The sequence below is a fragment of the Hypomesus transpacificus genome, chromosome 22 (assembly GCF_021917145.1).
Source record: "Hypomesus transpacificus isolate Combined female chromosome 22, fHypTra1, whole genome shotgun sequence".
Taxonomy (NCBI): Eukaryota; Metazoa; Chordata; class Actinopteri; order Osmeriformes; family Osmeridae; genus Hypomesus; species Hypomesus transpacificus.
In genome coordinates, this window is record NC_061081.1 from 2,145,545 (window position 1) to 2,163,413 (window position 17,869).

General features: G+C 46.9%; 5 protein-coding genes across 7 annotated transcripts; 3 read left to right on the top strand and 2 right to left on the bottom strand.

Moving 5' to 3' along the window:
- Positions 1-345: 345 nt before the first annotated feature.
- On the top strand, positions 346-1,570 carry hwa (huluwa). The gene has a single exon (XM_047045525.1). It carries the CDS (start codon positions 836-838, stop codon positions 1,484-1,486), a length of 651 nt encoding a protein of 216 aa, XP_046901481.1. The 5' UTR covers positions 346-835; the 3' UTR covers positions 1,487-1,570.
- On the top strand, positions 1,466-2,795 carry LOC124484568 (protein huluwa-like). The gene is made up of 2 exons (XM_047045526.1): positions 1,466-1,746; positions 2,131-2,795. The coding sequence occupies exons 1-2, from the start codon at positions 1,563-1,565 to the stop codon at positions 2,301-2,303; spliced, it is 357 nt and encodes a 118-aa protein (XP_046901482.1). The 5' UTR covers positions 1,466-1,562; the 3' UTR covers positions 2,304-2,795.
- Positions 2,796-2,807: 12 nt separating this feature from the next.
- Positions 2,808-9,560, bottom strand: LOC124484566 (transitional endoplasmic reticulum ATPase-like). Of its 2 annotated transcripts, none has more exons than XM_047045522.1 (17): positions 9,396-9,560; positions 8,501-8,612; positions 8,170-8,342; positions 7,689-7,831; positions 7,454-7,584; positions 7,136-7,267; positions 6,844-6,946; positions 6,566-6,699; positions 6,183-6,318; positions 5,978-6,090; positions 5,690-5,854; positions 5,450-5,572; positions 5,134-5,346; positions 4,626-4,934; positions 3,999-4,154; positions 3,524-3,687; positions 2,808-3,373 (listed from the first exon to the last, which is right to left on the bottom strand). In XM_047045522.1, exons 1-17 carry the CDS (start codon positions 9,410-9,412, stop codon positions 3,268-3,270), a joined length of 2,430 nt encoding a protein of 809 aa, XP_046901478.1. In that variant the 5' UTR covers positions 9,413-9,560; the 3' UTR covers positions 2,808-3,267. The 2 variants fall into 2 exon arrangements, with proteins under 2 accessions (XP_046901478.1, XP_046901480.1); XM_047045524.1 differs by having other exon boundaries at positions 2,809-3,373; positions 3,524-3,678; positions 9,396-9,559.
- A 618-nt stretch (positions 9,561-10,178) lies between these two features.
- On the bottom strand, positions 10,179-14,475 carry LOC124484705 (ATP synthase subunit alpha, mitochondrial-like). Its single transcript, XM_047045759.1, has 11 exons — positions 14,333-14,475; positions 13,575-13,650; positions 13,226-13,395; positions 12,678-12,851; positions 12,302-12,468; positions 11,826-12,126; positions 11,470-11,694; positions 11,254-11,361; positions 10,961-11,105; positions 10,599-10,749; positions 10,179-10,407 (listed from the first exon to the last, which is right to left on the bottom strand). The coding sequence occupies exons 1-11, from the start codon at positions 14,390-14,392 to the stop codon at positions 10,329-10,331; spliced, it is 1,656 nt and encodes a 551-aa protein (XP_046901715.1). The 5' UTR covers positions 14,393-14,475; the 3' UTR covers positions 10,179-10,328.
- A 501-nt stretch (positions 14,476-14,976) lies between these two features.
- On the top strand, positions 14,977-17,488 carry haus1 (HAUS augmin-like complex, subunit 1). 2 transcript variants are annotated; one of them, XM_047045183.1, is made up of 9 exons: positions 14,977-15,129; positions 15,285-15,459; positions 15,639-15,774; positions 16,087-16,221; positions 16,378-16,501; positions 16,749-16,814; positions 16,910-16,981; positions 17,069-17,116; positions 17,283-17,488. In XM_047045183.1, exons 1-9 carry the CDS (start codon positions 15,109-15,111, stop codon positions 17,355-17,357), a joined length of 852 nt encoding a protein of 283 aa, XP_046901139.1. In that variant the 5' UTR covers positions 14,977-15,108; the 3' UTR covers positions 17,358-17,488. The 2 variants fall into 2 exon arrangements, with proteins under 2 accessions (XP_046901139.1, XP_046901140.1); XM_047045184.1 differs by having other exon boundaries at positions 14,986-15,129; positions 17,072-17,116.
- Positions 17,489-17,869: the final 381 nt, after the last annotated feature.

A 17,869-nucleotide genomic window follows, 5' to 3' on the forward strand; every position in this document is an offset into this window, starting at 1 on the left:
CCTCTAGCTACAGAGCCTATGCAGGTCACGTGAAAAATTATCCAAAGACTCGTAGAAAGACCGAGTCGGGAAAGGAACGAATCGTTCGTTTCCTCTTGCTACAGCCTATACAGGTCACGTGAAAAATGACCCAAAGACTCGTAGAAAGACCGAGTCGGGAAAGGAACGAATCGTTCGTTTCCTCTAGCTACAGAGCCTATGCAGGTCACGTGAAAAATGATCCAAAGACTCGTAGAAAGACCGAGTCGGGAAATGAACGAATCACTCGTTGAGAGGACTCGTTACTCCCGAGTCCTTATAAGGATTCGTTCAAAATGAACGAATCGTTCACGAACGACACATCACTAATAGAGAGAAGTATATTCTGTTGTATGCCAGAATGTTTTTGCATTCTCACCAACTGGACTGCATATCAGACAGGAACAGAGCTCAATTAATCAGAATAAATTAACAGGTTACACCTGGTTTGCTCTCCGACATTGGTAGGACCAGGCATTCGTCTGCAAAGCAAAACAAGTTTCTTAAAACAGGGATTTGCCCTTACTAACGTTGTAGCCATGTGCATTTGCATGGACATGTTCATTTCAAACGTTGCAGATAGACGTAGACTACACATGGGACCAAACTATAACATGAAATTCGAGGTCCCTTCGAGGTTCAAAATCCAAGCAACAGTAAATCGCAGAGCAGACTTGCCTAGACCGATGTTGATTGGCGGATCATTAGGCTACACCTGCGTTCACTGGGACAAGGAAACCAACTTTAGATTGATTGCAAATGGTTACAATCGAACAATCGAATTTGATCTTGAATTATAGATACTATTTCTGATGAGATGTCGCAAATAAGCCCATCACCAAACTCAAATCTCGCTGAAGGTTTACCAATCACAAGTTTGACCCTACTTGTTCTCCTTCTTATACCATGCGTAGTTCTTTTGCTACTGTTGAACTGCCTATTTCTCGGTTACAAATTCCTAATATTATCCAGGAGAAAAAGAAAACGAGAGGATTCTGAGAGCACACTTCTACAGTCGAGTCACTCGACCCACCAGAGAATCACCAGAATATCTGAAAAACCCTTGTTACCCAATCAGGATGGGAAAAGAACATATTTGTCCATATCGGAACCAATGTTGGTACCACCCGTGACATCTTCAAGAACCTCTTCACGGGGAAATGTTGCTTTGGATCCGAGAGGGATTCACTTCTTGCGGCCAAGTGGAACGACAGGAGGACGATCGGGGTCTCTGAGGTCCCCCAGTACAATCCTGGCGACCTCGTCAACAACGCCCAACTCGAGGCCCGACTTGCACCGCAAGTCCTGCATGTACAGCAAAAGCAAATGGTGCTGTAGCGCCCCAGTCTTACCGCTTTCCAGTGACTCTGAGACGGAACGGACACACCGTGTGCCCCCCAATACACCATGTATCACAGAATTAAACGACGCTGTTTCTGGTGTAAGTAGACCAGCTATGTGTTATTGAGATGCTGGACCTTAAGTGATCCCTGATATTGTCTCCTTGGAAACATGTTTGCCATCGGCAGGTTGAGTTGGGCCATATGCGCCGCAGCAGTACAATGGAGCTGCAGAATGTAGCGATCGACTCTCCTGAGCACTTGTTTGACAAGGTCCTGTTTGAGAGCGAGTACGCTTGCATCCCCCCCGAGGCTTCCTGTATTGCCGCATCTGTCAACTCCACCACCGTGGGGCCAGGACTTGACAGCGACTTTGGTGCAAGTGCAGGTATGGGTCTCCTAAAAGTAAATCAATCAGCGGTTCTTCTATACGAGACATAGCCTACAGCAGGGGTACTCAATTAGAAACTCAAAAGTTCCATTCACCAGATTTCTATTCCGGCATTGATGGTTTATTTTTTTGGCCCTTACCTCAGAGTTCTGGGGGTAATTTTGTTCAATGTCTCAATGCGTTGTGTCATAGTGACGATTCACGTTAGCTCTACCACTGTTGACAAGGGCAACCGTCTCATTGCAGATTAAACCGGTTTTGTGCTCCCCACCGGCAACACAAATGCATACTTGTCAGTCCATTCGGCCTACAGCTATTACATCATGCTCGAAACTTATGGCATATAATGTCTCTTATTTCGGTTTTCTTCCATGTCCTCAGGTGTCTCTCTCCGGATCTTGTCCGCTGACAGCGACGGTCTTTGTAACGGGGCCTCTGCCTCCGCCTTGGAGTGGGATTACTACTACTACGACCCTTGCTACGTCAGACAGAACAACATACCCAAGCACAAACACCACCGACCTGCAATGCATAGCAGGCAGTACTGGGTGTAAGAACGGTGCTTTTTAAGTGTAATGTTTTAATGTATTAACTATTTATTTTGTTGCAATGTATTTTTATTTTCGAAAAGAAAACCACGTGTTAGCCATAAACCACAATCATTTTAGCACTACCTTTAGTTTGTCATCTTTGAAAAGCATTCACTTTCTTTGTTTTTACAGTCGTTTGACACTTTCAATCACTTATATTCACATTACGGTACTTTTCACTTCATGTTAAGATTGTCCCACGTTTTCTGAATGAAGCACTTTGTTATCACATATACTTTTAATATCCACTGTTGTTGCCTCAAATGTTTTCTAAACTTCACTGATATCAAATAAAGAATGTATATAATACACAACAAATCCTACATCATTTATTATTTCAGTTCAGCTTTAGAATAATGACAATAAGAAACGCTATGCAAAAGATTTCACACATTGATGCATTTTCTCCAGTTAATTTATTGTTTTTTTCTTTCATACAACTCAATTTTCCAACGTTCCCCCCCCCCCCCCCCTCACCCCCATCCCCATAACATTATACGCTATATTCATAAAAAAATGACAAGTCATAAAGCAATAACCCTCTCCCCTTTCTAAGTGGCCAGCGCTGCTCTTTCCACTGGGTTGGAGAGGGGTGACCCATACGGATCCAAACACACTCAGACCCGACTCCAACGAGCCCACGCCCGCCCCAAATCCTTCCAAAGTGGGATATAGTCCTCCCCAGACAGGGTCCAGACAAGCTGGAACATGCTGCCTCTAACACAGAAGATGGAGGACAGGTTTCACATCTCTAAAGAATATTAATAGGATTTTTTTTTCTTTTTTCTTTTTTGTCTTACATGTGGAATGTGTGTGTGTGTATGTGTGTGTGCGCGCATGTGTGTTATTGTACAGCTTCACCAGGATGTTTAAGGAGCTTTTTGGTCCACCATGTGGCAGAGTGTTGGTCCACTGCAGGGTCAGGGGCTTAGCCGTAGAGGTCGTCATCGTTGTCCTCGTTGAAGACGGTGCCTCCGCTGCTGCCGGCTGGGCCCTGGCTGGGCCCTGTTCCAGGCTGGGTGCTGGTGGGGAACCTGTGCACGAGAACACAGGAAGCAGAAGGAAATCAATCACTCATAATCCTTGTAACCCATGGGCTGCATCACCAGAAGGGTGGGAGGTAGCATGCAAATCATTGTCGTTTACTGCCGTGTGTGGTGTGTGTGCCGGAAGTTTCCGCTCACCTGAAGCTGCCGAAGCCCCTGCTCTGCTGTAGCGTCTGGGCAAACATCTCGTACTTGCGGATGTCGTTGTCGCTGACGGAGCGGCGGGCGAAGCGCATGGCCTCCTCGAAGTGGTCCTTACGGATCTCTGGCACTGGGTCGTCCTCCTCCACCTCCTGTGGGTTCAGCAGACACAAACAGGGAAACGTCACGTTAGAGACTTCCTGTTGATAGGGAGGCCGATCGGCCCTCTCCAGCTTCTCCTCATAGACCCAGCGGAGTACATCGAATGGATATTCACAAGTGGGAATGTCGACGTACAAAGACACGTTTATTCAAATCAAACTATAAAATAGAGATTTCGTACTCTGAAATGGGTCAAACGTAGACCTCGCTTCATGCCACAGAGTCACTTCAACCTAGCCCGATTTCCCTTCCTCACTCCGGCCTGTGCGGAGTGCGTGACCTGCTCGTGGTTGACAGAGAGTGGACTCACCATGGCGGAGGGGTTGGTCTGCCTCTCCCTCTCCCTCCTGATCTCGTTCTCGATGCTCTCTCTGATGGCCAGCTTGCAGGCTCTCTGGCAGATCTCAGTCAGGTCAGCGCCTGAGAAGCCGTTGGTCATCTTGGCCAGGAAGTCCAGGTCCACTTCCTGGACACGAGACAATAAAGGTTTCACCGCACCAGGTTAATAATGCTCCAGGCACTCTATGCCATAACTATACACACCCTAAAGCAATATGACCAATATATGTATGAAATAGGGTGACATTTACACAGGGATAACACGCATCAAATCATGACGTCCTTTGACGACACAATGCCTAGCCTAGGGATTCTGCAGACAGCACCTCCTCCCTGGCAGGCCTTGATTGGTAGCTGGTCAGGAGATACGACAGGGTGATTCAGGACAAGGCCTAAATGAGAACAGTCCTGATGCTACAGCCAAGAGGATACATCTGAACGTGGCAACATGACTTCGATTTAGCATTTCCTGGCCTGCTGATTGATGCAGTGCACTAACAAGTCGACTGAGCAATAGTCACGGGGCGTTGGTAACCATAGCTAGGGCTGCGTGGGCCTGTCGAAGCGCAGAGAAAGCCTTCATCTTAGGGACGCTTGCCTTGGCGATGGGGCTCTTGCGGAGGTTGGCCTGGAGGATGTTGATCCGGCTCTTCTCGTCGGGCAGGGGGATGTAGATGAGCTGGTCCAGGCGCCCGGGGCGCAAGATGGCCGGGTCGATGATGTCGGGCCGGTTGGTGGCGCCGATGATGAAGACGTTCTTCTTGCTGGACATGCCGTCCATCTCCGTCAGGATCTGGTTGATGACGCGGTCGGCCGCGCCGCCGCCGTCGCCCACGTTGCCGCCGCGGGCCTTGGCGATGGAGTCGAGCTCATCGAAGAAGAGGACGCAGGGCGCCGCCTGGCGGGCCTAGAACACAGACACACACCCAGAGGGTCACATGTGGGACAAGCCGGATCGGCATGCGCGTAACACAAAGACATGTGTGGATCACATATCCTTCCGACTGACACACAGTTTGTACTGTTTGTATCTGGAATGAACTAAAAAAGGACTGTAATACAGTGCCTGAACCCAAGCCCTGCTAAGGCCTCAGGGGTTAGGTTACCTTGTCAAAGATCTCCCTGACGTTTGCCTCGGACTCCCCGAACCACATGGTGAGCAGCTCGGGCCCCTTGATGGAGATGAAGTTGGCCTGGCACTCGTTGGCGATGGCCTTGGCCAGCAGGGTCTTACCGCAGCCGGGGGGGCCGTAGAACAGCACGCCCTTGGACGGGGTCATGCCGAACTTCAGGAACTTGTCGGGGTGCTCCACTGGGTACTGGGGTGGAGGGGGGAGCAGGAAAGCAGTCAAGCAAATGCTAGTGCATCTATATCACAGAAGCTACAGACCCATGCGCGTCTGGGGCAGGGGTGGGCCCTACCTGTACGAGCTCCTGCAGCTCCCTCTTGACGTCCTCCAGGCCTCCGATGTCCTCCCAGGAGATGTTGGGCACCTCCACCACCGTCTCCCTCAGGGCAGAGGGGTTGCTCTGGCTCAGCGCCCACTGGGGAGCGACAGGAGAGACACGCGGTCGTTACGCCGGGCCAGCGAACGCAAAGCGGCGGCCGCCACGCGGGCCACTTCCCCGGGCCCCCGGCGGGGAGGGCGCGAGGGCACTCACCCTGAAGTCGTCCATGGTGACGCACAGGGAGCTCATGACCTCGGCGTCGATGGTGTCGTCCTCCAGGTCGATCAGGTCCATCTTCTTCCTGATGGCCTGCAGGGCGGCCTCGGAGCACAGCGCCGCCAGGTCGGCGCCCACGTGGCCGTGGGTCTCGTTGGCCACCTCGAGGGGGGCGAGATTGCAGCGAGTTAGCACAGCCCACAAACTTTCATGACACACACGCACACACACACAGAGAGAGAGAGATATCCCTCTCCCATCACCAACAGTGAGTTTGATAACCACCTGCTCGAGGTCCACGTCATCAGCCAGCTTCATGTTCTTGGTGTGGATCTGGAGGATCTCTAGTCTGCCCGTCGCGTCAGGGATCCCGATGTCCACCTCTCGGTCGAAACGCCCTGGGGTCGACAAAAGAGTCCCAGTTGAGTCCATCTCTTACACGCAAGGAAAATCACATGCATGATGTCGATGCGTTAGAGGGGGGCCGTACCGAATCGCCTGAGGGCCGGGTCAATGCTGTTGGGTCTGTTGGTGGCTGCCATGACGATGACGTGAGCCCTCTGCTTGAGACCGTCCATGAGGGTGAGCAGCTGGGACACAATGCGCCTCTCCACCTCGCCGTGTGTCTGTGGGAGGGCACGACAGTGAGCAACCGGCAGCAGCCTGGTCATCATGGCCAAGCTAAGCTAGTCTGAGCTCACCTGGTATAGTACACCATGTACCAGTTAGTGGAGCATGTTGTTTATCATTACTTAGGATTATGGCCAGTCCAGCACAGTTCTGAACTAAGCATTTCTGTATGCTTCCGTGAGGGGTTATTTTACAGACAGGCTATTTTATTTTATTTTTTTACTAACTGCACTAACTGCTAACCTTCTCTCTCTTGGGTGCGATGGCGTCCAGCTCGTCGATGAAGATGATGGCGGGAGCGTTCTTCTCGGCCTCCTCGAATGCCTTCCTCAGGTTACTCTCCGACTCCCCGGCCAGCTTGCTCATGATCTCAGGGCCTGATGAAACATGACACCTGCCGTTAGCAGCCTGGAGTGACATCACTATTTCCACCCAGCGTAGACACTCCTGGAGTCCCTTTCACCCTTTAACATCAACATCCGTGGACAGGCTCTCTCTGTGTTTGTTCCCGTGTCTCTCACCATTGATGAGGAAGAAGAAGGCTCCAGTCTCATTGGCTACGGCTCGAGCAATCAGAGTCTTTCCTGTTCCAGGGGGCCCGTACAGCAGGATTCCCCTTGGAGGCTGGAGGGAACATCAAATAATGAGGAGATGACAGTATCATGCGAACCACACTCCAAAACATATTCACATATGAAGCAGAGAAATGACAAAGAACGAGGGATGAACAGAATGCAAAAGAGGGATGGAAAGAGAGAGAGAGAGAGAGCGAAGGAGGGCGAGCGAGCACAGAGGATAGGCTCTCTCTCTGACCTTGACTCCGATGGCCTTGAAGAGAGCAGGGTGTCTGAGGGGCAGCTCCACCATCTCCTTGATCTGAGCCAGCTGCTTCCTCACGCCGCCGATGTCGTCATAACCCACTTCGTTCAGGGACTCCTCTTCGTCCTAGGCACAAACAAAACGACGTTCATACAAATGGCCACACCTCTATACAAAAAGGAGATCACCGTTACAATGCCATTGGCCGTGCAAAGCCACAACAAGATTTGACCATTTCATTATCTCACAGGACCGAGCCATCTACAGACCTGAGTGGTTCTAGAACTCTGGTGTTGATTCTTATGGACATACCTCTCTCTTGATTGGCTCGCCCTCACAGTGGATGACTGTGTCAGGGGCAACAATGCAGTAGGGGTTGGGGTCCGTCTCCACCACCTTGAACTCCACTGCACGCATGCCCCCCCTCACCAGGAAAATGTCCCCTACAACACGAGGTCGAAGTGTAACTACAAAACACTCATCCTCAAAAAAGGTATTCAAAGAGGTGTGTGCTAACAGACACACACACACGCAGCATAAGCATTACCTCTTCTTATGGGCCTGTAGGCCTCCAGGAAGTAGGGCTTGAGGTAGACCTCAAACAGGTTCCCAGTGATGCCCTCCACTGTGTCGTCAATGGGCAAGACGTGGATTCGTTTCCCGTACTTCACGTCTGGGCAGGGCTGGATACTGGGGGAGCACACGGGAGAGGAAACTGGGTCACAGGACTGAGAGGGTTCTCGGAGCTCTAATGAGTCAACTCCACACAGAGGCCTACTTTAGACAGGGTGACATCATGTAACTGGTAGCCGTTTCTTTTTACACGTCAAGTCAGTTGCATTAGCAGCGCTGGAGCGGAACCATCTGAGAAGAGGCACACACCTGCCACAACCTTAAATCGGCCTGGGAGCACTTAAATCCGTAATGCTATGGGTGTACAGCGGATTCACCGAGGAGCACTCCGGCAGTCTTCTTGTCATCCATCAGCACTTATGTCAACATTGTCTCCATTCCTTTCATCCTCTCACCTGATGACGTCTCCCAGCCGGACTCTCAGGTTGTTACGGACAACGCGGTTCATGCGGACCTTCTCGTCGGAGCAGGTGTCGTCGGAGAGCACGATGCAGACGCTCTCCCGCCGCTTCTTGCCCTTCATCAGAACTGTGTCCCCCCTGAACAGCTGCAGCTCATCCATCTTGGCCTAAGGCAAGACAAAGGAACCAGCCAACCACCAGTATTAAAACACCGATATTAGTGCGAAGGCCATCTATGGTGTGTCCATGGATGCAATTTTCAGGACATGATTTTGAACATCTATAGAGCCCCAATATAGAGTACCAATACAAGACATGCTCTCACCTGGGACAGAGAGACCACACTATTGTCCTCATTGATTGATTCATCCACTATCAAGCGGTTGGGCCTGGTCTTCTGCTTTAAAATTGCAGTGGAAAGGTCATCACTCTTCGATCTAGAGGAGATGACAGAAAAAAACGTAGCCTAATTAGTAAGCAAGTTGGGTAAAGTAACTCATTTAACGGTGGATCACACTTAAATGGACCACATGCTATGAAGAAATGGGGCACAGAAGCTCCAGTGTTAAAGGATTTAAACTCTAACAGCATAAATGATTGCTTAAACTATAAACAATTGCTTAAACTATAAACAACGAAAAACGTTGTGTTGTCATTCGATTGCTTGCCAAATATGGCCAATCTGGTCTCAAAACTTGTACAAAACAAAACAATAATAAATTATAGCTGACTCCGAGTTCCAGCTTCAAAGAAACACAGAGCAGCTAGTTCGCTCACGGTAGCTTTAGATTAGCTTGCTAGCCTGCCAAGTTAGCTAGCTGCTCTGCTGGTGCTGTGAAGGCCCACATGACACAGCAAGAAAGCCGTGGATCAGACAGGGGCTAGCATTAGCTTTTTAACCGGTAGCATCTTCTTGGTGGATAGGCAACAACTGGGGAAGGTTAGGTTTGCAATAAAATAGCTGCCATAGATTTAGTCAATAGGTCTGATATGTGTTGTTAGGTTAAGTCTGCATCTCAAAGCTAACGGTACACAGCTAGCACTATCGTTTTGCTGATCAGCGAAGAGAACGTTTGCTACCTAGCTAGTTAGCTACCGTTAGCTTGCTAGCAAGGTAGCTGGTTGCTAACTTTGACACAAAGCGAACCATCTGTCATACAGTAGTTTAATGGGTAGCAAACGGACCCAAAAAGTAGCTTTAGCAAGCGACGATAACTTACTCTCCTCCTGAAGCCATGGTGCTCGGCCTCGTAGAAACGATGAAAAAAGTATGGCTTATTTGTCAGTTAGTTAATTGACCTCCTCTCAAATGCAAATTCACCAACTATGAATGCTTCAGTGATACACCGGCAGCTTGTTCTTGATCGGCGCTGCAGTGGAAAGAGAAATCAGAACGTGAACACCAACGGGCCAATCAGAGGAAAGTCCTCCTTGCTTTCTTCTCCAAGCAACCATTTCTTATTGGTTATAAAGATCACTTTTTTTATTGGTTCAAAATGGTCGATCACATGACACGGAGTATGTTAATCCATTCCTTTTTAATCTCTACATTTATAATGACGTGTTCTTGCATCAACGTTCAATTTGACACACTGCATTGCCTCGATTTATTGTTGACAATATAGGTCAGTTGTTTATTCACAGGTTAACAAATATACGAACTAAATTGTATACAAAATCCTAGGTATCTAGTGTAAAATACGCGATTGCAATGCTTCCTAAATATAAAAAACACTGAAGGGCACAACTTGTTAATTATATGGATTTCTAATGTCCTAAATGTAAGCAAAAAGTTAATTCCAGTATGATGATCTATTCATTAAGCAGACACTCATCCAAAGTGACCTAAAATAGTGGGATTTCAAGCTGCAACCACTTTAGGGGCTTTAAATACTGAGCTAAAACCTCCAATTTAGTCACATCATTCATTATAAAAGGTTCCATTGAAGATTGCTACTAAGTATTTAGAAGAAAGGACAATGAAGGTCATTGAAACACAAAAGTCCAGGGCTCCTGGCTTAGGAATACTTTATTTTCTGTTAGGAGATATCTGTACATTAAAGATCAAATGCCACGTGAATTTCCGAAGTTCATAGAAAGTTTAACCGAGGCGCACTATGCAACATTGCCAAAACATTTTTGGGGACCAAAAATTACTCGAAGCTTGAAAGGAAGGTCAAGACGATCTGCTTCAGCTTGACGTCTGAGTCCGGTGAGATTGAGCCATCGGCCCTGTAAGGAAATTGGATAACATTGACAATTATGAGAACTCATTGGGTTTAAAATCCATCCATGGCACAGACTAAGCGTATTCCTTGATTTCCTCAAAATCTGTATTTAAGTCCTTTGAACATGCATATTGAGTGTCTAGAAAACAGGCAGAATGTGCAGTAGACGATGTGCAGTAGACGATCTTCACTGACCTAATTGTTGCCAAGAGGTCCTGGTGTTGGCTGAGAACATGCTGCAGGAAAGCCTTCTCGAACTTTGTGATCTTGCTGGGCTCCATTTTGTCCAAGTGTCCCCTCACACCGGCGTAGATGACCGTCACCTGCTCCTCAATGGCCATGGGGCCTGCACGGTTCAAATGAGGACATCCTTAATCACACACTCAAGAGTTGGGAAACATCAAATAAATGGCAAAAGCTGAGGTCTTTGACCAAATTACAAGTGTCTCTAAGCACCTTTTTAAAATTCCAGAAATCAAAAAAAGGGGTGACTTGCAGTTGGCTCCAAGACCACAAAACAATCATTCAGTGTAGCTCCATGGTAGGCAGGTACTCACAGTACTGTCCCTGCTTCAGGAGCTCCGTCAGACGGACTCCACGGTTCAGCAGCTGCTGGGTGGCGGCGTCCAGGTCAGAGCCGAACTGGGCGAAGGCAGCCACCTCACGGTACTGGGCCAACTCCAGCTTCATGGTACCAGCCACCTAACAGACAAGGAGGGTCAACGCTGAGATAAAACAAGTGTTGGATTGATCGGGAACCATTTCATTCTACAATTCCACTTGAGCCATTTAACTGTGGCATTTGAGGCACTGCCGACACCATGTTTACATCTGAGGTCTGAGAGCTTACCTGCTTCATAGCTTTGGTCTGGGCGGCGGAGCCGACACGGGACACAGACAGACCCACATTGATGGCGGGACGGATACCCTTGTAGAACAGCTCAGTCTCCAGGAAGATCTGAGGGGGAAAAAGAGGATGATCAGGTTGCAGAACGTAAAAAAAAAAAGAAAAGAAAAAAAAAAAAGAGTCATGAACCCACAGTACCACAGCTGCCCACACACACACCTGTCCGTCTGTGATGGAGATGACGTTGGTTGGAATGTAGGCCGACACATCACCGGCCTGGGTCTCGATGACGGGCAGAGCAGTCAGGGATCCGCCTCCAAAGTTGTCGTTCATCTTGGCCGCTCTCTCCAGCAGACGGGAGTGCAGGTAGAACACGTCTCCGGGGTAGGCCTCGCGGCCGGGGGGGCGACGCAGCAGCAGGGACATCTGACGGTAGGCCACAGCCTGGGGAGAGAGGGGGGGGTGGGGAGAGTGACGGGTCAAATATGATGGAACAAACGGGACCACAAAGCGATCAAAACATACCCAAAACAAAAGTATTCGCCCAAGCACACTTGACATATGTCCCGACTAACCTGCTTGGACAGATCGTCGTAGATGATGAGGGCGTGCTTGCCGTTGTCCCTGAAGAACTCTCCCATGGAGCAGCCAGAGTAGGGGGCCAGGTACTGCAGGGGGGCGGCGTCGGAGGCGGTGGCCGACACCACGATGGTGTACTTCATGGCGTCGGCGTCAGTCAGCCTCTTCACCAGCTGGGCCACGGTGGACCTCTTCTGGCCGATGGCCACGTAGATGCAGTACAGCTTCTTCTTCTCCTCTGTGCCTTCGTTGAAGCGCTTCTGGTTGATGATGGTGTCGATGGCAATGGCGGTTTTGCTGTGGAAGGAGGATGACGCATGATAGAATTAACATTTGACCGCTCGAAACAAATGGGTCAAATTAAAACCAGTGGTTTGGGGGAATAACGATGTACCTTCCAACTGTAGCCCCAGCCCCTGTCAACATGCATAATCAAAGACTTCTTCACACAAATTAGCTCACTTCTCCTTACCCAGTCTGCCTGTCACCAATGATAAGCTCACGCTGGCCACGGCCAATGGGCACCAAGCTGTCGACGGCCTTGATCCCAGTCTGCATGGGCTCCCTCACAGAGATACGAGGGATGATGCCTGGGGCCTTCAGGCCCACACGCCTACGGATACTGGAGCCCAGGGGACCCTGATGAACAGAACACAACCATTCCATTTGACCAGGACATAGCAATACGGACAACCAGACTTGCTAAATGTTGACTTAACCTTGACTTTAGATTTTATTTTTTATGACAAACTCATTAGAATCCATTTTTTTTTTTTTTACATGTTTGGCAACCTTTGCTTCCTCATCATCAAGATGCATCTCACAGCAAATCAACTTATTTTGCTGACCTTGCCATCGATGGCGTTTCCCAGAGCGTCCACCACGCGGCCCAGCAGCTCCTCGCCCACGGGCACGTCCACAATAGCTCCTGTCCTCTTCACGATGTCCCCCTCCTTGATCAGCTTGTCGTTACCAAACACCACCACACCAACATTGTCGGGCTCCAAATTCAGAGACATGCCCTGGGGAGGTGAGAGGATACGTGGTTGACAAGCAGGTGTTTCAGGAGTGCTAAATTCAGCCAAGTATTTTTATCGGACAACTTCTCCACCAGAAGTCGGACCATTCTCCCATATTTCATACACAAAGACCTTTCCAGACAGGCTGACATAAAATGAAGTTAAATATTTGGGGAGCTATATTTCCATACTGAAGCCTACTGTACAGTAAACATTGTATCATTTTTTTTTTTACAATAACAGCTCTGATTTCTTTTAATCATACATTGTTTGAGCACCACATATATCTAGCTTGGAATGTATTAATTGATGCCCAAATGAATCTCCCTCGGTCTGCAAAGACCTTATGAATCCCCACCAACCCCATATCGTCTCACCTTGAGTCCAGAGGAGAACTCCACCATCTCCTCAGCCTGGACGTTCCTCAGACCGTACACCCTGGCAATACCGTCACCGATGGACAGCACGCGGCCGGTCTCCTCCAGGTCGCTGCTGGTTTCAGCCCCCATTATCTTCTCCTCCAGGATGGATGACACCTCCGCAGTGCCTGCGGAGCACAAAATAATCATGTGACTACATTTGTCAAACTTATTTCATATTTTGGCAAGGTGTAGCAACAAAGAATATTGTAACTAATCCCTATCCAGCATAGAGGGAGGCTGCCCGAAACCTGAACATTACTGGGATTAACCCATTCAATACAGTCTGCATGATTCCAGCACTGACCTGTCTTCACCAGCCATGGTCTGCTGGTGTGGAGGTGCTTGACTCCTACACATGCAACAGGGAGACTTTTGGAAACCTGCAAGGATAGGTTCAGAAAGCCACATTTGAATGTCAAGAATGAAAATAAGTGATCCTCAGTCTGCTCTGAGTAACAGGCATACTAGTAAGCACTCTAGCAAGTGTCTAGGTACTGCATGACCTTGCAGAGTAATGTCGCAAATTCTATTGCAAATAATTACAATACGTCATGTCAAATCTCGCTGGTTCGTAAGCCATCAAATTAACTTCCTCCTAGACATGCATGTCCTGAGACCTCATCTGAATTAAATAACACTACTTGTAGTCATTATAGCACTAATACATACACTTGGTGTCACATCGTGTGCCAAACAGTCGTGCACGCTCAGGACAGCGCGTTTGAAAACTTGTAGCAATGTGGATTAGTACAAAATCTGACCTTCAATAACTAGCTAGCTAATGACATTCATTGACGTTGCTTTCATGCGGAACTGCACTGTCAATGAACATAAGGACACGTATACAGTTTGTCATGAAACATGATGTACTTTTGTCTCAATCTATGGCAGGCATGACCAACATCAAATGTCAATGGTACGCACTTCTATGAAACAAGACCTCAAGTGCAAGATGGCGGTGTGCATGCACGGCCTCGCCATTTGCCAACATTGAAACACTGACTGCAAACATACATGTTAAAACACATTCCTTTAATAAAATAATGCAATTTAAATGCTTACAAATCCGGCCCGTCTTGGCAGAGTGCGGGCAAGGGCCGCAGCGACACGAACTGACAGCATCTTGATGTTTCTACGCGGATCTGCCCTACTCCAGAACCGGCTGAATTGCGTAGAGCGGAGTGAAGAAGATGGAGGACACAGCAATGATTATAGAAAGGTCACAGTGCCCCGGAAACACTATATCCAATTTACCAATATTTTTTGTTTTATGCTTATGTACGTTTAAGAATGTTTTTCAAACCATAATGGTGCAATAATGTCTCACCAAGTCATGTTTTGAAAGTTTTCTCCCGGTATGGTTAAATGCACAAATTGAAAGCACCAATTTTGCTTTTATGAGAAATAACGAATGTTTAATGATCCATAATGAAGGCTACTTTCACGTCAATTTACTGGAATCCTAAGACGAATGGATTTTCTCTGGATCTTTGGTAACACATTTTAAGTCAAATTCAAAATAGCCAAGATAATTGAACTTTATCCAAAACATTTACTCTCTCAGCTTAGGCTATGTCGGCACCGCGGTGCTCTGGACAGCTTGTGAATATGTCTAAAAATGCGTTTATTGCTTTTGAAAGAAATCTTGTGCATAAAACCGTACTACATAAACGAGTGTATTTCAAACATCCAATCACAATGTCTCTCCAGCCGGAAGTGTATAGAAGAACTAGATTGAACGGGGCGCGAAACCATAACAATCAGATCCGCAGAACTCAAATTATATGCTGAATCCCCGCTTGTTCTACTGAAACTTTTTGCCACGTTAGTTTGTTGAAATGTGTGAAAAAAGCAAAAAGGTTTGATTTGTTTTGTGCTTTATCGTTTATTACAGACTAACTTGTCAGTTACTTAACGTCTCCTGAATCACTCTAAAGACGATGCAGTGTTTGTGGTGTCTTGAACAGTCTAAGCAATCTACTGTAGTAACGTTAGCTCTGCTTTCTCATTTCAGGTCAGCCAGTGGCTCACCTCTGTCTTTGGAGATCAACCGGTTCCTCAATATGAGGTCAACACACGAACTGTGGACATACTATACGAGCTCGCTGTAGCAAGTGAGAAAAGATGCAACGAGACAGCTTTGCTCATTGAGGACCACAAACAGAAAGCCTCTGAATATCAGGCTGATGGTAGGTGGAGGTACATGTACTCATAACTAGGCTATTTCAAGGAGTTATTGTATTCAAATTGAGATTAGGACTAGAAGTATTGTTTTGGTAGTTGGTACCAAGTAGTAAGGTAGTAAAGGCAACATTTGAATGACGTGTTTGATGAGAATATTTTGTTCTACGTGTTTATCTTTATACAGCCGCCCATCTCCAGGATGTTGTTTTACAAGGAGTAGGCCTGTCTGCAGGAAGTTTGTCCAAACCTTCATCTGACTACCTGTCTGCCTTAGTGTCCAGTGCCATGGTGCTTGGAATCAAAGACACTTCTCTCGGAAGGTAAACAGATGTTGAAATAATTCTGCAGTGCTGCCTGTCTGCAAGTCCACATACACAACAAACCTTTTTTTCATAGAGAGTTTACTCGGTGAAAACATGGCTCCTCCCAAGGTTTCTTCCATTTTTTCTCCCGGTGGGAGTTTTTCTGGGAGTTTTTCCTTGTCTTCCTTGAGGGTTTAGGTTGGTTGAGGGGCAGTTCTATGGGCGCATGTGAAGCCCTCTGTGACATGCTTGCGTGTAAAAAGGGCTATACAAATAAATTTGATTTGATTTGATTTGATGGCATTGTCTCATAACACATTCTCTGTGAAGCTTTATTCCTGCAATGAATAATTTGACCAACGAGCTCCTGGAAGCTGAGAAGTACGACAGGAAACTTGACCGAGAGCTCAAAGCAGTCAGGAAAAGACTAGCAGACACTTTGGTTCTACGGAAGACTTTACAGGAGTAAGTTCACTTCTGTTAGGATTCATATTGTCATTTACATGGTTGTTTAAAAAATATCATTGTTTTGAAGGTTCATAGTCACTGTAGCTTAATCAGCAAATTGTAGAAGGTACTTTGTCAACGCTGTTGTTCAAATCCATTTCTATCTTACTCCAGGGACCTGGACAAAACAAAGGATGCTCAGGCGATAGAGTCCGCCAAGGCAGAGGAGAGGCTGCTGAACATGGATTTTGTCAAAGCAAAATCCAAAGATCTGTCATTCCGGAACAATATGTCCGCGGTTAGTCAATTAAATAATTAACATACTTTAGTCACCTGGGGCTGGTGCAGTGAATAGCCTAACATACAGTATCCCATTTAGCCTAAAACGCCCAAACTGCATTTCAAATTGGAGTATTATACAATATCATAGGTAGGAATAAGCAAAAAAAATGATGTTATAAAACTGTCATTGCCATAGTATGACACTAATGGCCATGTTGCTCCATTACAACTATGTTGCCATGTTCTTGAATATTCACTTGCAGGATCAGCTTGCAAAGAGGCACATGGAGAATCGTCTCTCCCACCAGTCACTGATGGAGCTTTCAGAGGTAAGCCTCAGTATTCACACATAGCAGACACTAAACAACACTTGAAGTCAAACTGTTATTACAAAAAGTGATTATTTTCTCTTTCCTGCCCTCAGGAGGTTGCCACGTTGAAACAGGAAATTGTGCCTTTGACAAAGAAGCTGGAACCTTATAGAGACTTGAGCCCTGTATGTTGTTTTTTAACTCTGAACATTCAAAACACACATTTTGTATAGTGTGTAATCAGATCAATTGTGCCATGTTTCTGTCTGCAGAATCTCTCTCTTGCACAAGTGAAGATTGAAGAGGCAAAGAGGGAATTGGTGAGTTTTTGCCACAATACATAAAAGTATTACAAGTATAGTTGTTTTTTTCCGGTTCTCAGGAGTCTTCCCAGGTGTTCTAAAGTCTTTTTATTTTGATGGGACACGCTCCCTTTTAGATTTGGGCTTCACATTCTCATTTTAAGTTATTTTTCTTTTGTCTAAGGCTGCCATTGATGCTGAACTCGAGGCGAAGGTGGACTTCATGAATGCGTCCATACCTAAAGGAAGACCCTTGTAATGACGAGCCTGTTGATTTTAAATAGTGAAATGCTTATTGAAGCAAATTAAACCTAATGGACACTCAGCTTATGTATGTTGATGTCCCTATGTATGTTTCCCATGACTAATAAAGCATTCTTATTTTATGTTTCCCTTAATTTCTTCATTGACCTTCTTAAATGTATCAATAGTCCCTGTTTACAAGTGACAGTTTACATTATTAAGGTTCATCCGTCAGAAGGAAACCTATTGGGATTGTTGGCATTCTTCTTTGTGACTCGACCCAAAAGCTCAATGTCTCACATGTTTTGTCAAACACTGATGACAGAGGAAACAAGGCAGTGCCGACGAAGTGTGACACAATCTTGCAGCAATATGGGTTCTATGGGACAAGTAGGTTCAGTGATTACCCTTTCTGTACAATCCAGGCCCTAACTTCACCATGGATTCTTGGGTGCAGTAGGTTTAGACAATACTTACCAAAGAATACATTGCAAATGTTATAAATAACAAAAATATTTAGGCTACTTT